Raw genomic sequence first — 20,047 nt, forward strand, 5'->3', positions numbered from 1 at the left:
TCTAGTGGTTCATTGCAGGTCGTAAGGAAATCTGTTAGTGACTGGATGATAGTGCAATGAAAAGAGGTGTGGGAATCGTTACATTAATACCGATAAAGTGCTAAATATGCTTAGGGAGATGTAGACATTTCCAGAAGCCTGAGAACACAGAGTAAAGGATTCATTAGTAAAGAGTGCCCTGGCTATTCTTAATCATCTTGAATCTTGAGCCTATATTAGGTATTCCTAACTATAGGGAATGTTCTTTAATTCCAATGGCTAGTGTTACAGAGCCTTCCAAAATCACTTACACCCGGTGTAGTGAATAAGTAAATTTTTTACTTTTCCATTTTTTTCAGATTTCCAGATTTTACCCAACAGGAGGAAAAATGTTTATTTTATTTGTAAAGGAAATGTGAAAGTCCTTTTTTTTTTTCTTCAGAACCAATTTTCAAATGTTTTTATCAGAGTAATTTAATACCGCTCATTTTGGAAATCTCCATACAAGTTATTTTTGCTGTTTAGTCCTTCACATTCTTCTTTGTGAACAGAGGAAAACAACTCTTTTTGATTCATTGCAGAGAAGCAGATGAAACTGCATGTATCTGCAGTTAGGTAGAAGAACTCTCCCTAAAGTCCAAAAGGATTTGGGATGTAGTCAGCCAAGTCTTTCAGACTATTTTCCGACTTGATTTAGTCAAGTCTTATGGTGCATTGCACCACTTTGTTGTGACTTGATGTCAGAAATACTAAAAAAAAAAAAAAAAAAAAAAGGGGGGGGGGGAAGGTGGAACCCTTTCCTTATTGGCATTCTGGGGAATTAAAGACCAGGGATGAGAATGCCACAGTGGCAGCTGACGTGGATTGTTTATTTAATTCTTCCAATTTGTTCACCTTAATGAAACACCAGAAGATTTGAGTGAGCGGTAATTAACAAGAGAGAGCCTGTCTAATGAAACCAGTACAGGATGATATTTGTTTCAAGGATCAATAAAAGACTGTGAGTGAGGATCATACCGGCATCATTCAGGAAAACAAATCACCTTGTGCCAATCAATTGTCATGCTGTACATGCATGAATCTGTGTGAAGCATTTTAAATATTGCATCACTTGAAAGACGGGAAAGGAAAAGCTTGGTAAATTTGAAGGTACCTAGTACTTAATTTGTTGGTCTGTCAGGTGCTATAATTATAGTTGTACCATTCTTCTTCTGTGCCTTCAATAGCCATTACTAAGCAATTCTAGTGACATAATCTAATTAAAGGATGCTTCTCTTAGAGTGTACTGGGTCCATTGTGTAGGGTTTCTTTGTATTCTATCACCGCTTGCATGTTTTCAGAGAAACAAAGTAGCCTGCATGCCCAGAAAGAAAGAAAACAGAGCAGCTAATAAAAAAAAAGAAGCTACTTCTCTGACAATCCTTTTGGCCCTCCAGAGACAGCAGCTGGATTCCCTGTCGCCACTAGTTGATTTAGCAATGAATAATGCAGCAATTAGCAGTGAGTTTCCAGATCTCAGTGCACAAGGCATGATTTTATTTATACAGAGAAGTTACTGACAATAACAGAGTAAAAAGGAAACACTGGTGGAAAAGTACTATATCAAAATAGAGAATCAATTTGATTACGGGAAGAATGGGGTTAGTGTTAAAGGAAGGTAAATATGTGCTACAAAAGCTTATTGAAAACAATATTGAAACTAATGTGAAATTGTTTTTCTTCTAAAGAACATAGATTTGAAATTATGTTCCTGAAAGAACAGAATTCATAATGTTTTTAACTGCATTGAAGGGTGCAAATTATAGATAAATGTTTAGGAGCTGGATTGTACAGCTGCCAGTAATTTAGAATGGGATAGATGAAGGGAAAATACAGAAGGCCTCCTTTGAACAATGGCTGAAGTTAACTCAGAGCTGTAATAAGGTTAGAGGTGATTTTTTGGGGGAGGGAAAGAAAAAATAAGGTATAGACATAGTTCTTTGAAAAACAAAATACTACACTTCAGCTCAGTTTTTGGGTTGAAAAAAAAGAGCAGTCCCAGAGCCAAGGCACTGCTGAAACTAAAATAAAATCTTAATGTAGCTGCGTAGACTTGAGGTGCAAAGAATAGTGTGGAGGTTGCAGGGAAGTATTCAACGAGATTCATTCAGGTGGCTGGAGGAGGTTCGGAAGCTTTACTTTTTTGATGCAAAGGTGAATGGCAGTTTCACTGGAGTTGTTGGGATATGGCCAGGAATTTTGTTCTAGAGCACTTTTTTTCTTTTTATGCTCATCTGTAAAACAATTAGAAAATTAATGTCACAGCTCTGTCTAATGTATGCATTGTTAGATATTCAGACAAAAACTCATCTGGATAATGGAAATGCATTTTTAACACAAATTCAGGAATTTAAACTTATGGGCCTCATTGAGTCCAGCTACAAGAATCTTATTCAGCAATTGCATTTGTAACTGACTGGCAGCCGGAGCTGAGCTGTAGTTCTGAAACTTCTCAAACCTTATGAAGTGGCAAATAGCTCTGGCTTTATTCGTGGTATGGCTTGGACTCTCAGTCAAGAAAGTGCCTTTAGAAGTGGAATTTGTGTGGAATATTCAACCACCAGCAGCCACAAACAAGAGGAAATGAAGCAAGGAGACAGTAATTATGCTTTTTGTCAAAGTATCAAAGACAAGATGATCCACAAGTGGCGCAAGGTGGCAAGATTTATAGGCTATAAACTGCACAAGATTAATGAGAGGAAATTGTCTCTAGCCATTACAAATAATGGTTTTATGTCTCAGGATATTGCCCCATCAAATTATTGGAAGATACATGGGATAGCATGAGCAACTGGAGATTGCTTCAGTGACTACAGAGAAACATTATTTCTTATTATTTCATTGATGTGTATATATAATCATGGTGTGTGCCTAATAATATATGTGCATATTTATATGATAACACAGATAATTTCTGTCATCACAGCAAGCAAATAGGTTGTGGGAGGGTATGAGACAAGAATGTCTTCAGTTTGCAGCCTTTCCTTCGTGTGGCAGGGGAAGTGAAACGGGGTGAGGGAAAGATCTTACATATTGAAACTGATTTACCATTTATTAAAATCCTTGAACAAATTTCAGCTGTATCAACCAAACAGTGTCTTTCCACAACCACCAACTTGGAAGCAACAAAATATTGCAAAGAAGGACTGTTTGTGAATATGTTAAAAACCTAAGATTTCATTAATCAAAATTGGATGCAACACATCACAGTCATCGAACTGCAGAGACACTAAATTGATACAGTTATTTAGGATCCAACCTAAGCTCTTCTACACTAATTACTAGTTTGTGCTGCTTGTCAGTTAAATGCATCTGTTGTTGGGAGCTCTTAAAATTCCCAAGTAAAACCACTGGGAAATACAAATTGTACAAGGCATAACTGGTAAAAAGTGCAATTTTTTTTTTTTCTTTCAGTAGCCAGGATGTGAATGATGAGAAAGAATTGCTGGTGACAGGAAGAAAACTGAAATCTTTGAGGTGCAGTGCTGGCAAGATTTCAGAAAATTAGACAAAGGCTTACATTAGAAAAATTAACTGCAGGGACTTTTGTCCAGAACAGGTTACAGCAACTCATGTGTTTGATCATGACAGCCATTGGAATGATCATAATTTTCACATTATAATCATATGAAAACAATGCTGGAAGGTCATGGTAATAGAAGGCAAACGTGGTCACATGGATAGAAGATACGCTGGGATCTTGGATCCTGGTGCTCAAAGCTATCAGGTGCTTGAGACAACTTCTAAAATTCTTTTGTATGAAGGCTATAAATGCGTTCCATTTCTGTAGCTGTTTTGCTTTCATCATGTTTATTTTAACACTATAAATCTGATAATGTTGTTATGCTACTTCTGGAAGAGGAATTGATACTCCTCCACATTTAACAAATTATACAGTTGTAAAGTTAATGGATGCTACATTACATATTACCCATGTGCTAGTCTGCTTTTAAATCTGTGATTTTGATTTAAAAAAAAATAAAACCACAACCAAAATTCTGATGAATACATCTTAGAGTAAAGATTTGCAAGGAACATTAATTTTCTACAAGCATGACACTGCATGACTGATAGTGACCATTTCTTTATGGTCAAGGCCATCTTCTTTCTCAATGAGTTATTCATACTGATCTACCGTGATGTGCCTCCCATTTGGGCACAAAGTCACTCTGCCTGAGGGCACTCCAAACTGAAGAGAACCATACAATGTTTGAGGAAAATTCCCATGTTGCATTTCTGTTTTCATGAGGAGACTGCTCTGGCATGGCGTTTTTTGTTTGTTACTGTTGGGTGTGTGTATATAAGTTGATAAGTGCCTGTCTCTTTTATCTGATACTTTCCCCTATACTTGTTTTGATATTTTTCTGATTACTTAAATAATTTGTCTGCAAAATAATCAGCACATGTTTAGAATATGACTAGGTACATTTTCAATATAGAGAAATACAAAACAGATGGAAGAAAACACATTTAATTTGCAAAGGAGTGGTAAAGTAACTCAATGTTCAGACTCTTGTTTTCTGGTTTCACGTCCAGTCATAATAAATAAAAGTATATGACTTGTCAGTAAAATGAGAAAGTTGAATTAGAGTACATTGTGTTTAAAATTGTATTTCACTTGTAAATTGGTCAGGAAATTTGTGCAAGTTGTAAATATTCTATATGAGAGCATGCATCAAAATTTGACATTCTATTGGGGAGGTCAAATTATTGGTTGATGCAAGTTGAAATGGCGGTTACTGTATTTCTTAAATACAAAGGTGCGTTTCTACTACATGTTAATGAAATTCACCCAAACTTCACCTTATTTTTAAATATTCTCTTCTTTCTTAATTTTATAGTGACTACCTGCTAGACTATATTCATTACCCTGAAACAACATTCATAAATCAAGCATCCCAACTGATTTCATCCCTAATGTATCTCAGAACACTAATTATTGCTGAAATTAAGAAAAGCTACACATGAATAGGTATGCATGAATGTACCACATGAAAAAGCAAAGGAAGCACGCTCACAGTCCTTGCAGTTTAAGTTCTCCTTACAAGCTTTGGATGAGAGCTGCATGCAGAGCTGGTGTGTGGTGCATGTGTGTCTGAAAGTACTGTGATGTTCCCATGTCAGAAGATAATCTCAAATTTTTTGACACTTGTGGGTATGACTGAACTTTTTCCTAAAGAAATGAGGTACATAGGTAGCTATGAAGTAATTTGTTTTCAGATGCTGAAAGAACAATTTTTTTATTTTCCATTCCCTGTAATATCTCTCTCTCTCTCTCACCTGTGTCTGTCTTTATCTTGAGTCTACTCTCATTGTTGAGGACTTGTTATCCTTGACATTTCAGCCACCTCTGGTCCACAGTTTTATCATTTATGTTGGTGAAATGTGTTATTCACAAGACTAGTAGTGTCTAAATATCTGTTACATATTTAAAAGCAGTGTGAGGAAAAAACACTTGTTTTTATGTCGTATCAATATTCATTGGACTTGTAATTGCTGTCACAGTTGTAAAGAGAAAACAAATGGGGAACCTATTAAAGAGATAAAATATCAAGTATCTGAATTGTGAAAATGATTTAGCGTCTAATCTAGTTCAATCTGTGCTGCTGGAAAGGCTTAGGGCTATTTCATTCTAACATTTTTGCAAGTAGTTACTGTTGCTTGTATTTCTTTATTTAGAACAAGTTGGGTTCCTTTCATTTGAAGGATACAGGCGATTAAAAATGTGTTCTTTCTGTTTTTTCTTCGTAAATATAAAAGAACAAGTGTTAGGACAGATTATTATATCACACAAATGGGAGGATATGCCAGTGTGACTGTTTCCTTTTCTCCCAAATACTCTGAAACTGTTACTCACTGTTGTATGGATTGGGTATATGACAGGTAGAGTGAGACCCACTCATTTAGGATAGGAAAATACAACTGGAAAGTCTCCAGGTGTTTGGTTTGATTTAGACCCATTTGCAGTTGTGTGAGAGAGAGAATAAACCCTAAGGAAGGCTATAGACCTGTGATGTATTGCACTACAAGGACTGCATTAGAGCCCCTGTCTGGTAGTGTAAATAAAGACTTGTATATTTTCATTTATTGACTGCAAAGCTAAGAAAGCTTTACGTTGTCCAGTAGAAGTGGCTGAAAAATAATGTATAGAAAAATCTATAGGGGAGACAGAGGCATTTTAGAAAGTAGAGAACAATTAGCTCTATCATCAAAGACAAAAGCATTGTTATATACAGGCTGCTTTGATTCTCAGAGTACCTATTGATATTTCCCCTTGTGTTGAGCTGCTAACAATGCCTTCAGTAGAAAAGGCGAAATCTGTTCTCGCTGCAGGGAGGTGGTGCTTCATAGTCCATTTGTACTTTCTTGAACGCTGATAATCCCTGGAAAGAGTGGGTCCAAGCCCTCTGCCACTGGGCTTATAAGATAATTTTCTTTAGCTTCAGTATGACCAGGCTGAGCTCTGGATTGTATGGAAATACAGGAGTAATACCTGAGTGTGTGTAGGGGCGACGACACGCTGAGGACTGGGAAACAAACTCAACCCATAATCCACAACTCAGTCCCATTTTTAACAAAATATGAGAAAATGGTACAGTGAAGACTGTGAAAAAATTACACATTCCGTTAAGTCTATATTCATATTTTTAATAGGCTTTTGATCACTGAATGTGTAGGGGTTATGATATAGCATGTAATATTTTCAATATTTTAATAGAAATGACTGACTAATGCTTCACAAAGCACAGAAGTTCACTAGTCACTTCATTAGCTCATGAAAATTAGCTCTTTTCAGCGCAGCATATATACATTGTCCTGCTTTCCTGCCTTCTCTCTAGAATAAGTATATATTATATATATATATAGTGGCGAATGTACCCCTGAAAGCTTTGAACCATCAAAATACGAGCGCTTGAGGAGGCTGGAAGCACTGGTCTGACTTCTGCCACTGTCACAATTCCTGAAGTCACGAATCAGTCCTTATGGCTCAGATATCGCTGTTAAAATGAAAATGGATATGAACAGAAAAACGTTATGGAAGAGATCACAGCTCACATTAGTCAATCTAAAGCTGTCTTTGTAAAGTATTGCCTTGCAATTGAAATCTCACATAAATAACAAAGAAAAAAACCAGTTATCTTGATCTAAAAATTATTCAGGTATGTCTGCAGAGGTGTTTGTAGTCATCTTTTATTTATAATCATTTGATGAAAGAAGGAAGTAGGATCCGGGTATAGAGTTTCTCGCTTTGTCTTTGATCAGCTATAGGCAATGTTACGTAGAGAGGAGAAATGTCCTCCATGGTCATCAAGTCACACCGTTTGTGTGTCCTGAGCACTGGCGAACAGCAGAAAATGATGATGTGAAGGGGAGGGAGCCTTAAGATTTAACTGGAAACTTCACTATGTGCAAAAAATGCAAATAGCACCAATCAAATAGTTGTAATACTCCACTTACCAGTGAGGCTTGAGAGAACCAGTGTCTTGAATTTAGAGGAAAAGAATTGAAGGGACTGAATGCAGAGCTGATCCAATGGCACAGAGTTATGGCCAATGGTTCTGCAGAAGCACTGAACAAAGCTGTGGTTTTATTTCTCTAGAAATGCAAAATAGCTATTTATGTCAGTCCTACTGCCCTGGATTCACACAAGTGGAACAGTGGAGACTCCTGTTTACATGTAAGGTGTTCTGTGCCTATTTACCTGTCTAGGATATTTTCATTTGTGTATGAACTACCACTGCTGGTAATTATACATCTCTGAAATTCCATAACTTGATTTTGCACCTTCCTAATCCTCAAACTGCAAATTCAAATGCTTTGGAGGAAAGATATATGCCTGTTGTCTTTTTAAATTAACAATTCTTACTAAATGCCCCTACACTGTGTTTATATATTTTTAGCTCCCTAGGTTTACTTTTCTGTTTATGATTTGCTTGCACACATACCCAGTTCCATGACATACAGTCCAGAGCATGTAAGAGATACCTGTGCTACTGACAGATGAGCCTCTGCTACAAAGTTAGGTTTTACTGTAGTTGCGGGTATGTCTGTAACTAGACATTATGCAAAGCTTTTGTCTTTTTGCACTCTAGGAATCATGCAGGCAGTTGTAGATGCTGCCTGACCCAGCTCCTCTCTGGCTGCTCAAGTGCTGGAAATTGGGCAGCTGCAGTTTTTCAAAAGCTGAAGTTCTGTACGTAAACCTGCAAGTTGTTTTTTAATAATTTAGTATGTTTATAAATGAGTTCATACAAGACAAACGGTGCTTTTTAAACCCTAAGGATTAACATTTTATTGTCACATAAATGTAACAATAATATTAAAAGGAAAGCAATGGGCTTTTTTCTTTCTTTCTTTCCTTGAAGTGATTTCAAAGTATTAGCTTATCCTAGTGCGCTGGTTTGCTAACAGGCTAGATTCTTGCTTAAGCTAGCAAATAACTTGGGCAGGATTTTGCCATTACCCTGCAAGTACATGGAGTGACAGTAACGGCACTGCCAATTTTAGGCTAATATTCTTTTTCCCGTGGCACCAACGAGTGGGCAGTCTGGAACCTGGGAGACAAAGGGAAACCGGTGTGGCAGACCGGCAGGCCAGGACTTCACCAAAACATCGCCAAGGCGCTCTCAGGCTGCAGCTGTTAAAAGCAGCGTGAGTTTCCTAATTTCAGTGTCCCTGCTGCTTCTCTGCTTTAGTCCGTTTTTCTATATTCTATTTTAGCTGGAGTCTCCCTAATTTCACAACTCCCCCGTGGTGTATAGGATTTTTTATAGTTGTAAGGATTGTGAGTTGTTGCCTTGGAAACACAGTTGTGCATGCAGCTGTTGTAACTATACTTGTTACTTTTGCTTTATCACAAAAGGTTTCAAAGCTTTTTTGTATTTGTCTGACATTTCTTGATTCTGTAACTCTTTATAACAATCTGTTTGACAAATTACCAGAGGAGGAAATAAAACCTCAACCCTGCAATATACAGCATGCCCCCGAGTCCTTACTGAATCACCTGCTTTCTTGCCCTTGGAAGCCTCCAAATGCCATTCAAACCCCTGCCTGCCTGTTTCAAAAAATATGAAAATATCAGAAGTTTTGAAAAAAAACTTTCGATATTCTCCATCAGGGCTTCCGTCTGCAGATGCTGGGGATAGCCTGAAAGTGCAGCTCCTCCAGGTGTGTGCATGGCACCAGGCAGCTGTAGGAAGAGAGGTGCCTGCGCCAGCCCGGGCCCCTGGCAGGGCTCTCGCTCCTTGGGACAGATTCAACAGCAGCAGTAGGAGGTAGCGGGTGATTCTTGAATGCTTCACCCACGTAGAGCACCTTCCCATGAAAGCTGCTTTGGTACCAGAGAAGGATGGACGTTCATACTTGCTGCCTTTGTTGGAAGAGTGCTTAATCCTTTCCTCTGAGCCTCCTGCTCAACATCAGATCCTTGAAGTAAAAGGTATTTGATCCCTTTCAGTACTGAGAAATCTGAGAGAAACTACAGATGATCCCCTTCCAGGGCAGGTCCTCCTTACTTGCCAGCTGCGAGCTAATGTCAAAACTCAGAAATGGCTGAAATCTGTAGACAGCAGCATAGTTTTGAAAGTTGTATATGTTCAGGATTTTTAGCCAAGGCTTCTAATTGCCAGCATATTTTCAGTCCATATACCTGTCAACTACACTGGTTTAGCTGGCATTGCACTGCCTTTATGTTGTCTTTTGTTTTTATAGCAATATAAAAAATGGTTCATTTTTCTACGTCGCTCCGTCACTGGCGCTCAGACGGCTGAGCTTTCCCATTTCCCCTGTGTGCAACCTAAGCCATAATAGTTGGAGAGGAGGACAGGTGGGCACTATTTCTGTGACGGTCTCCAAAACAGGAAAGGAGTGCTGCACAAATAAATAGAAAACCTACTAACTCCAATTAGAGATTACAATGTTTTCATCTCTTTGCATTTACTTGATTTCCATGGACCTCAGTCCATTGTAACACCTTATGCTGCAAATTGTTTGTAGCTAAGGATTTTGTAGATAGATCTAAAGATAGCCTTTAATGTGAAGATTTGAGTTAAGTCAGCAACTGAAATCACAGTTTCAACCATTTTAGGTGACCAACATGAAGTTTGATTAGATTTACTGTGGAGAAAGGTAATCTTACCAGGCTAAGAGAGGCTTATTATAGTATAATGTAGAAGAACTTTCTTTTCCAATTTAATTTCTTCAGGTGATTTAACCTTAGTAAGTTATAGTCTGTATTTCTTTTTTAAAGGAGTTTATTATGAAAGCCACTAAAAAGCAGATCAAACCAGAAATATCTGAATAAGTAATATGCAGAGATAATATACAGTGCTGAAGCAGACAAGGAATGGATGTCTGTGCTTGCTTGGAAACAGCTTTTATAAACTAAGTGAAAACTACAACAATTCTTTACAAATTGTCATTCATCTGATGAAAACACGTTAACTGTCAAATTGTAATCCAATTGCAAAAACTACTAAGTTACTCCAGAGGAGGTTTAAAAAAAAAAAAAAAAAAAAGAGACAATGGACAATTCTAGAGTTTCTTGAGCTGTGGTTGAGAAGCCAGAGAACATCCCGAGGGTGACCATAGTCAAAGGCACTTTTTTACCCTGTTCTTGTCCACGGGTCACTCTTTGGAATAAGGGATGGTTCTGCAGAGAAGCACAAGCTGTATCTTCAAGTTCTTTCACTACATTCATTAAGCTGACAGGGATGATGTACAGTTTCTCACTGTACGGGGAGAGGATTTACAGGCCTCGCCATCTCTTTGTCTGGGCAACTACAACAAAGTGAATTCAATGAAGTTAAGAATTAGAGCAATAATTTAAAGTAGATGATAGTATCAGTTTCAGAGCAGCATCTCTGTAGTAGTTTCAGAATATAATTAAATACTAAAATAAATACAGTCTAGATTGTTAGAATGTTGACAGCTAAACTAATCTGTATTTTTACTAGTTTTATGGCAGTATTTGAAATATGTGCTTCTACTGCTGAAATACTTGGTTCTACTGTTTGTGTTGAGTATAGAAAAGAAATTGTATTGGACTCTACAAAACTCATATACTACCAGATGCAAAGTTCTAGAAGCGAGATATTAAATGGTCTGTGAGCATCCGTAGTTTAAGCATTTGTAAACTTACTAAGAATTTATTGAGGTTATGTCCTTGGTTGCTGATTGGAGTGAGCTGTGAAAAGCATTGCAGAGTAGGTTCTGTCATATTCTGAGATTTTCTTCCTCTGTCAGCCCTTCCTGAGAGGATGCTTTGAAATAATAACTTTTCCAACAGAAGTTTCTGACGCCTTAACTCTGGGAATATAACTCAGACTTGCATGTCTTCTTCTTGACTTGGAGGATCCTTTGTATTGGAAAGAGGTTTTGAATTGCAAAACACTATACATTTAATAATCCAAACACGTACCGCGCTGCATTAGCAAGAGTGCAGGCAGTAGGTCCAAGGGAATGATTGTTGCCCTCCATTCAGCTCTTGTGAGACCGTGGCTGGAGTACTGTGCCAGGGCTTGGGCTCCCTGCTCCAAGACAGACATTTGACTTACTGACTGAAGCAAGTTCAGCAGAAGCCAAGATAGTCAGTGAGCTGGTGTATGTGTCTTGCTGAGTGAATTGGTTTTGTTCAGCTTGGAAAAGAGGAGGTGAAAGGACGAGCTTATTGTAGTCTGCAGTTGTCTTAGAAAAGAGTAGACAAAAGGTGGAGGCACTATGAGTGTTGTCAAACACTGGAAGCAATTTCCCAGAGATGTTCTGGAATCCAACTGGACATAGCCCAGGGCAACATGTTCTAGTAAGTGGCCGTACTCTGAGTTGGAGGTTGGACTGGGTGAGCTCCATAGGTTGCTTTTAATCAAAATTATGCTTTCTCTTGGATTTTTTTTTCACCCCATCAACCTTCTCAAAAATGTATTCATCATCTACAAAAGCAGTTAAGGGAGAAAAAAAATAAAAGGGTTTATCTGAGGATTTGTTTTACTGTTTGTTCAAGCACAGAAACTAGTACAAATCAACAGATATTTGCCATTGTGGAAAAAAGCAATGGGTAAGATGAGAGAAATAACCCCAGAAAACCCCATGAAGGTTGTTCAGATCTCAGAACTCTCTTGCAGAATGTCAAGAAATAAACTGTCTTAAATTATCCTCCCAGGAATGTGATGGCAGTGGAAATGAATGCTGCATTTGTGACAAATGATAGCATCTTAATCTATGCACTTTGTATTTCCTTAACTGTCTTCCCTACTGTATTTCAGCTGTCGAACTCCAAAGTCAAGAAGTTAACAGCTTTGCAGATGAAGTTCTGCTTTCCCATGCCTGACCGCAGTTGCCTCTGACAGCTTCTGTTTGCCTGCCTCTGAGATTCACACAGGTTAATTTCCACCTTGGCATTGAGGATTTGCATCAGGCTATTAAATGTACAAGGTCGCAGTGAGCAAATACCTGTCAATATCCTGAAGACACTTTGGGTCTTGAGAGCCTTTAGGGACTTTATAAACTTGAGCAGATAAGGAGATACCTCAGTGAACCACCTTTGCAGCTGCTGCAACATCCTTATGAATTGAAAAAGATTTAGGAGGGTTACTTACTGCTTTGTTCCTGGTTCTACTAAGTGAAAGAAAAGCTCTATAACAGAAAAGGGTGTTAAGATACCACCACTCGCGGCAATAACTGTAGAGAATTAGTGGTCACTAAAGTATTATTTTCTGTCAATGTTCATACCATTGAGATCACAACACTCTTTCAAAAGATGTCAAACAACAAACAGGTTTTTTTATTAATGTTTGTATCTTAAACCTAGAGATGTATATCATAAAGTGAGGAGCGGCATTGGAAGCTTGTAGCTATCAAGCTAACTATCCTTCTGTAGCTCCCTATTTTAATAGTCGTCTTTTGTTAGTAGGTGTTATCTTCCAGTGTCACACACTTGTGTCATTACTTCTTGGCTAATGAGCAGCCTTCTGATGGCTGGAGAAGTCAAAATGGAAAGGAGATTAGGCTAATGAGGATTCACCTGCTCTTAAAATGATTACATGATGATCATTTATGAACTTATGTGGCAAATAAAGCAAAGTTTAATAATTCCTTAAAGAAGTCTATTTATGCTATTAAAATATGGGTGGTCTTCAAAAAGTAGCAATGAGGATTTTTTTGAGGGGAAACTGCAAAAGATCTGCTATTACCTTTTATGAGTTCTTTAATAATAACAAAGTTTAGAAATAATGTATAGCCCTCTTCTGTGTTCTCCAAACAGCGTTATTGACACTGCAATGTGTTCTTCAATGCTTTGCCTGTGAAAAAAAACTTCTGTGGCTGGTGTGCAGCCCCTGTATAAGAACAAAGTAGTAAGTTAGTATTTCATCCAAATGGCACAGGAGACGTGCCAAAATTCTGTGTAATCTCTAAATGGTGGTTTGGAGTCTCCCAGTTCTGCACTTAACTGTTCTGACAAGGTGTGCTAGGGGCACAGCGGGTTGTTACATAGGCAAAAGGTTAATGTGACCGGACTTGAAAGTACTAACATAAAGTTTGTGGCAAATCTGTTCTGCAGTCAAGGAGAAATAACTTGTTATTACTGAAGCATGTATTGTTATTTCAGAAATAACCAGCACTGGGCACAGAAATAGAAACAAGACGGTTTCTTTAGGGGAACTTTATCTCTGCAACGGGAAGCGTGGAGATGGTGCAGAATAAAATTGGACAGTGTCACGTGTTGTTAGCTGCCATGCCTAGGGACAGAATAACTGGCTATTGACGAAAGCAAGGCTCTGATGCAAAGACAGGCTTGCTTTAGAATGCGCAGCCCTGATAAATGAGTTACTGGGTCAGCTGAAGTAGCTGAATGGTAGAAAGTACACATCTGTTGTTTGTTATTTAATACCCCAGATTAAGCATAAAAATCCTAAAACAAAATAGGAATCCAGTAGTGAGTATATGTGTCATTCTATAAACTGTGATAGGAGAACTGTAAGAAGCTGAAAGGCAATGTTTAGCAACTCCCTCTCACCATAGCTGGGCTTCTTGTCACAAGTGTGGACAGTGAGCTGATGGTGACCTGCTCTTCAGTTCACCATTTTACATGCAAGTAGGGAACTGGAGAGGATAATTATATCCTATTATTTGTCTTCAACATAATCAGATTTCTGTAGCTCACTAGTTTTATGCGTTTTGTATTCTTGAAGGTGAGGTTTTCCATTACCATGGAGTTTACTTTGCAGCTGAAAAGAGTAAAAAAGCATGTGTTTTTAGAGCTCAGTGAAGCTGTTCTTTTTCAGTAGTTACTTTCTTTTACCATGCACCAACAAGCTGATCGGTACATTGAAGGTATGCATGTGTGTGTTATCTAGACATATATTTACGCATACTGCATATGAATATACTTTTAAAAACGATCTAAGAATTCACTCACAGCAGTAGCTGTGCCACAGGTGAAAGGGTGAATTTTTAGGGCCATTGAACACTGTAAATGTGTTCGTTGTATCAGTGCTTCAGAAATACCCATTCTAAATGACTTTGTGTTGATCCACTGTGAAAATTCATTGTGCTCAATTGCCCTCAAAATTTCTCATTTCTCATCTGTGATGTTTCAGTCTTCTGACTGCATGCTGGACTGCTGTACAAAGCGTGTAGGCACCCTGCTTCAGAGTGTCTTAAAATACTTTATATTGCCTGCAAGGTTTCCATGTGTTACTCAATAACGATGTGTCTAGGGCTTGTGTCTGAGACCTGCAAAGATGTGAGTAGATTTCACGAAGCTAGTTTGTAAGTTGAGGCGTCCATACGCAACAAAACAGTCCTGCGTATGTCATGTTTCATATGTATCTCATACAGAAATGTGGAAAATGGAACTTTGGCTTTAATTTTTAATCATACCTTTGATTCAGAGAAATCAAAACCAGTCTCACATCATTTCAATTCTATTCAATTTAGGAGAAAAAAAAGAGAAATTACCAGTGGCATAAATAACTTTCTTTTGGCATGTATGGCAAGAAGTTGTGTCATAAAACGATTGCTTTTTTTGACATCTCATTGGAAACAAGATTCACTGGGTTTTTGGTTTTTTTTTATCTTTCAGTTTTAAAAAGGGGAATTTATACCAGACTTTTAATATGGTTTTCATGTCCTTTAATTTACTGTATTGTCTGATTTCTTATAAAAACCTATGCAAATCAGCCTTTAAAGCGTGGGAGAAATAAATACCCGTTTTGAAACAGAGGATAGGAGACATTTAGAGACCTCTCCAGAATATGTCAAACTGTCTCAGTTGGTCCTTACTGTGTTACAATACATTGGTTATTGCTTGTGGATGCTCTCAAGCATTAGAATAATGATATCATTATAAAAGCTTGATTGAACTGGCAGGAGCACTGGCTGAGGAAGGTACACCTAGGAAAATGAGAAATTTGTATTCAAATTAGATGTGGCAGAAAGTGTGATGACAAGTTTTACAAAGTTGCAAATTTGAAAGAAATGTTGGGTTTGTTCACCTTGCAATTTTGTGCTTGAAAGTTTACCAGGCAAAATCTTGCTGTAATTTAGACAAGTTGGACACTTTGTCTTAAAAATCAGGCAGGAGATACTTAATCATGTAAGAAGACTTTGATTTTTCTTCCAGTTAGTAGGAACTTTAATTATGTCCTTGTACTAACATCTTGCTGGAGCAATGGTTCATTTCTGAGTTGCTGTAACAGGGTAATTCCTCCTTAAGCATCACACAAGCCACTGCTCCAGGAGCGATTCAGTTTTACACTACTAAACCTGAGAGTCAACTGGACAATGCCAAGCTCAGACTCTGCCTCACTCAGAGTCCGTTAAGTATGTGAACTCCCTAGTAACTACTTACAATCATAGAATCATTTAGGTTGGAAAAAGACCTTTAAGATCACGGAGTCCAACCGTAAACCCAGCACTACAAAGCCCACCACTAAGCCATGTCCCTAAGTGCCACATCTACATGTCTTATAAATAGCTTCAGGGCTGGTGACTCCACCACTTCCCTGGGCAGCCTGTTCCAGTGCTTGACAGTCCTTTCGGTGAAGAAATCTTTCCTAATATCCAATCTAAACCTCGCCTGATGTAGCTTGAGGCCATTTCCTCTTGTCCTATCACTTGTTACTTGGGAGACCAACACCCACCTCACTACAGCCTCCTCTCAGGTAATTGTAGAGAGCTTAATTCATATTTCACTACAAATTCAAAACTGTGTATTATTTACAGTTTGTGGGGGTTTAATCTTTAACACTGAAAATAAGGGAAAATATAAATAAAATATAAATAAAATTAAATTTGTTTGGGTTTTTTTATTAATAGTCCATTTGCCTTGCATCCCCACTTTGCTCTGGTATTTGTTTTTCAAATACATTATTTGTAAGCAGGTAAAAGCTGACTTCTAGGGATATGAATATCAGTCATAATTTCTTAAAGAAAAACAGTATTTGCAAGCACATTCCATTTCTAGTCTTGAATGTTAAGTATACAACAAATTATAATCTTGGCAAACACATAAAGCACTTTCATGTCTCTGTATGTCTCTACATTAATCTCCGGCTTCTAGTAATAACGCTGTGGGTGGCAAAGAAGTACTAATTCATATAAATGATGATATGGACAGTCATAATTCACCTGTTCTTCAGGTTTAGAAAATACCTAGTATTCTAAACCAGAAAACATTGTCTGATTTGATTTTATATAATAATTTTGTTCTTTTGAAGTTCTTGGGAGCGAAAGGGAAGATCTCCCATTTTAGTGCCACTTTTTTGTGTGTGTTTAAATGCATAGAATTAATAGAGCAATTCTTATAAAGAAAATAAAACATCAGAGAAATATTCTTCTGACTACGCTTGTGAAAGCTGGGTTTTGTCTAAATTATTTGCGGACTTTAGTCATCCATTTCTCAGAAAGAAAAAAGAAAGGTACTGCATCACATAATTGCAGAAGGCCTCTCCAGAGAAGGTAAAGGCCAGCTTGAGTCTGTTGTCTAGACCCAACCGTTCAATACTCATCATCTTTACTCTTTTTATTCCTATGCCTCAAAGTAATTTTAAAATGAGGAAAGATAATAGGAATATTTCCATGAGAGTGGTATCTCCGGCAAATATGACCAAATCTCTAGAAAGGGAGCTCCTCTTGTTATAAAGCTTTAATTTTCTTTTACTTAGTTTTACTGCAGGTCTTCAGCATTTCACTGCTGTTTTTATGGTGTTTCAAAAAAATACACTTTCAGAATAAAAAATTATATTTATGTAGCCTGTATATTTACACTTTGATGTAGTTACAGTTGTACCTTTTGTTTCTGCAACGGCAAAAGAGTTGCATTTACATTGCAGTTACATTCTGTTTCATAATTAAATCACTTTCCTTCTAGGTAAGTGCAGGAAATCTATGTGTTATTGTATAAGTCTGCTGACAAAGTGAAGAGTAACCCAATTCTCATGCATGCAACTTTTTAATTAGTTGTTACACATCTGAGGATTAGTTTTGTTGGGATGTCTTGCAGAAAATAGCATTAATATTCAATTTGGTTAAGGACTTTCAATAAACAAACAGAATTAATAAAGCTATTAAACAAATGTCTCTGATGACCAGTTTCCATATGTGCTGCAACTATTCTAAACTATTTCCAAATGCAGAGACTTGAGAAGGGCTTATCTTTCAGTGGTTTTGCTGAATTTTGAAGAGTATCTGGGTATTTTCATTATGACCTAATATGCATTTGAATTTGCCGAACTTATTTTCTAGGGTCTGCAAAAGGCAGGTGGAAAATAATGCTTTGCTCCAAGCTCTGTTATCGGCCCTCTCAAAGTGTGTTATTTCATTTTCTGTTTGTCTAGGTTTCAGAATATTCTGCGTCTGAACAAGATAACTTTTTTTGCTAAGTTTGAAATTATTATATTAGAGATGAAAAGTTTGTTAAATTATGCCCTGACCTGGAGTATTTTTAAATTAATTGATATGTGGGGAATAGTTTTGTGGATATTCTGGATGAGGCTCTACAGCTCGGAGTTAAATTACTGGTATTAAAAACCAGCTCACCTAAAGGAAACCTGGAAATTATTTTAGGCTATATTATAATTTGAAAAATTAGGAATTTCAGTGAAAGAGAACCGGTATAGAAATGAATTCTTATTTCCCATATCCCTTGGAAAATAAGCTCTGCTATTTAAGTCCTGGCAAGATGGCGTTGATTTTGTGTGGAGAGTTTTGGCTGGTTTTATGGTGGCATAAATTCACTTTATGTTCTAGCTTGCTAATACATACAGTGCTATAAATCAAAAACATTCTTTCACAACTGTTGAGAGCTATTGAGGTGACAGTGATGATGTAACTTATCCCAAAATATTATTTACATTGTATTAACATTCCTGTAGGGACAGGCTGCCTCTACATCGAAGAGCCGTTCAGTTCCTAGCCAACGTATACTAATTTTATTTGTGTATTCCATGTATTTGCAAGTGTGTACGTGAAAGTTTTTTCACTTTCTGGATTTGTTTTTTTTTGCCAAGAAATTTCAAAAACATTTTAGATAGCGCTAGGAAAAAAAGGCTGTTAAGAAACCGTGAACCCAACAGAAGTGCTAAACTCTTTGGGTGTTGGTTTATGAGGAGCTCCGCACTAAACTGCGACAACAGAGTTGTTTCCCTGCCTTGCGAAGGGTGAGATCCCGCAGAAGGATGGCTGCCATGGGATGCAGCTACCCCTGAAGCATCTCTCTTTAAACCTAACTGGGTGAAGTAAACAGAAACTGTTTCCTTTCACCCACTGGCCTGTGAGCTGCGTTAGCAGAAAGGCAGTTCGGCAATCTTGCAGTGGGGTTGCAGAGTAGCACCCTCCAGAAGAGGGTTTGGGCAGGCTGCTAAGGAGAATCATTTCCCTAGCTGTCCCCGTTCAATTTGCTGCCAATTTGATTTAAGCCTCTAATAAAGAGTTAAATGTGCTGAAATGCTGCAGGTGGCGTTTGTCTGGAAATTTCATCTTCTACTATACTGCAGAGCGTGGGACTCTGAGCATCATACTGGCTCCACTGCTCTTCCCCTTGCACTGTGTTCCATGCTAAAGTTCAGAGCTTGAACTCTTGTGAGTAAATGAGGTTTAGTCCATATAGTGACTGCCAAAAGGAGTAGGTAGCGGAAGAATATTTCAAAATTGGTTTTCCTGTGACTTCATAGCTTTGAATGTGCAGTGTTCTTTGTAATTTGCCTAAATTTGGTAGAAATCTGGGTTCTTTCTTCAATGTAGTCTATCATAGTCCTTAAGGGGTGTTTTTTGTTTGTTTGCTTTTTCACATAAAACAACTTCTGGAATCCAATTCAGTTATAAAACAATATATAGGCTGTATTCTTCACTGTTTTGTGGGCTGAGTTTTATGCAGTAAGGGGGGTATGTGTAGGCTGGTTTTGTATAGACTTAAAAAAATTCTAATGCAATTACTCTATTTATGCTTTCTCTAAATTATCAAACTCTACAGATACAAAGTTTATGGAAACAACTGTCAGTGTGTTTATTATACCTAAGTGTTGTGGGTTAACACTGTTAGGCAGCTAAGCTAGACCCATTCCAGTAAGGTTTATTTCTAGGGATTTTATAACATGAAGCAAACCTCAGAAGAGTAACGTTAAACCATAGATACAAAATTGTGTGTGGTCCTCATTAATGGACTGAACTGTCATTAGTCTTTTTCATGATTGTTTCACTGTCGTTGATGAAAAACACAGTACTGCATTTGTTCTGTGGTTTCTTCCCCGACTCACGGTCAGTAGCAGATACCGTACTGCCTTCGCTTTACAGGCCAGGGCAAAAGTCACATAAAAGAGATAATTTCTTGTCGTAACAAAGATGTAATTATTTACAGTACAATGTTTTCTCACCACATCTTGCTCTTCCGCACAGTTGAATACTTGGGACACCGATATGAATAGTTAATCCACTGGAATAACAGCAGCTTCTTTTGTCTGAGGCATTGCTCGCTGTCAGCAGGCAGGATCCAGCGAGTGCCTCCCCACCATCCGCAGGGAGCTCGTTAAGCTCC

The 20,047-nt window shown here is 37.8% G+C and overlaps 1 protein-coding gene across 6 annotated transcripts in view; it reads left to right on the forward strand.

Moving 5' to 3' along the window:
- The window catches only part of PCDH11X (protocadherin 11 X-linked), a 520,325-nt gene that overhangs the window by 307,153 nt on the left and 193,125 nt on the right, over nt 1-20,047 (forward strand). Inside the window, exon 6 of one of the 6 annotated variants that reach the window (XM_075106681.1) lies at nt 12,279-13,052. The exons of the other annotated variants lie outside the window; for them this stretch is intronic. Within the exon in view, the coding sequence (XP_074962782.1) occupies nt 12,279-12,359 (81 nt within the window). The 3' untranslated portion in view covers nt 12,360-13,052. Of the gene's footprint in view, nt 1-12,278; nt 13,053-20,047 lie in introns of those variants that run through there. 6 annotated transcript variants of the gene reach the window in all.

This window comes from Phalacrocorax aristotelis, chromosome 11, assembly GCF_949628215.1.
Source record: "Phalacrocorax aristotelis chromosome 11, bGulAri2.1, whole genome shotgun sequence".
In the NCBI taxonomy this organism is placed as follows: Eukaryota; Metazoa; Chordata; class Aves; order Suliformes; family Phalacrocoracidae; genus Phalacrocorax; species Phalacrocorax aristotelis.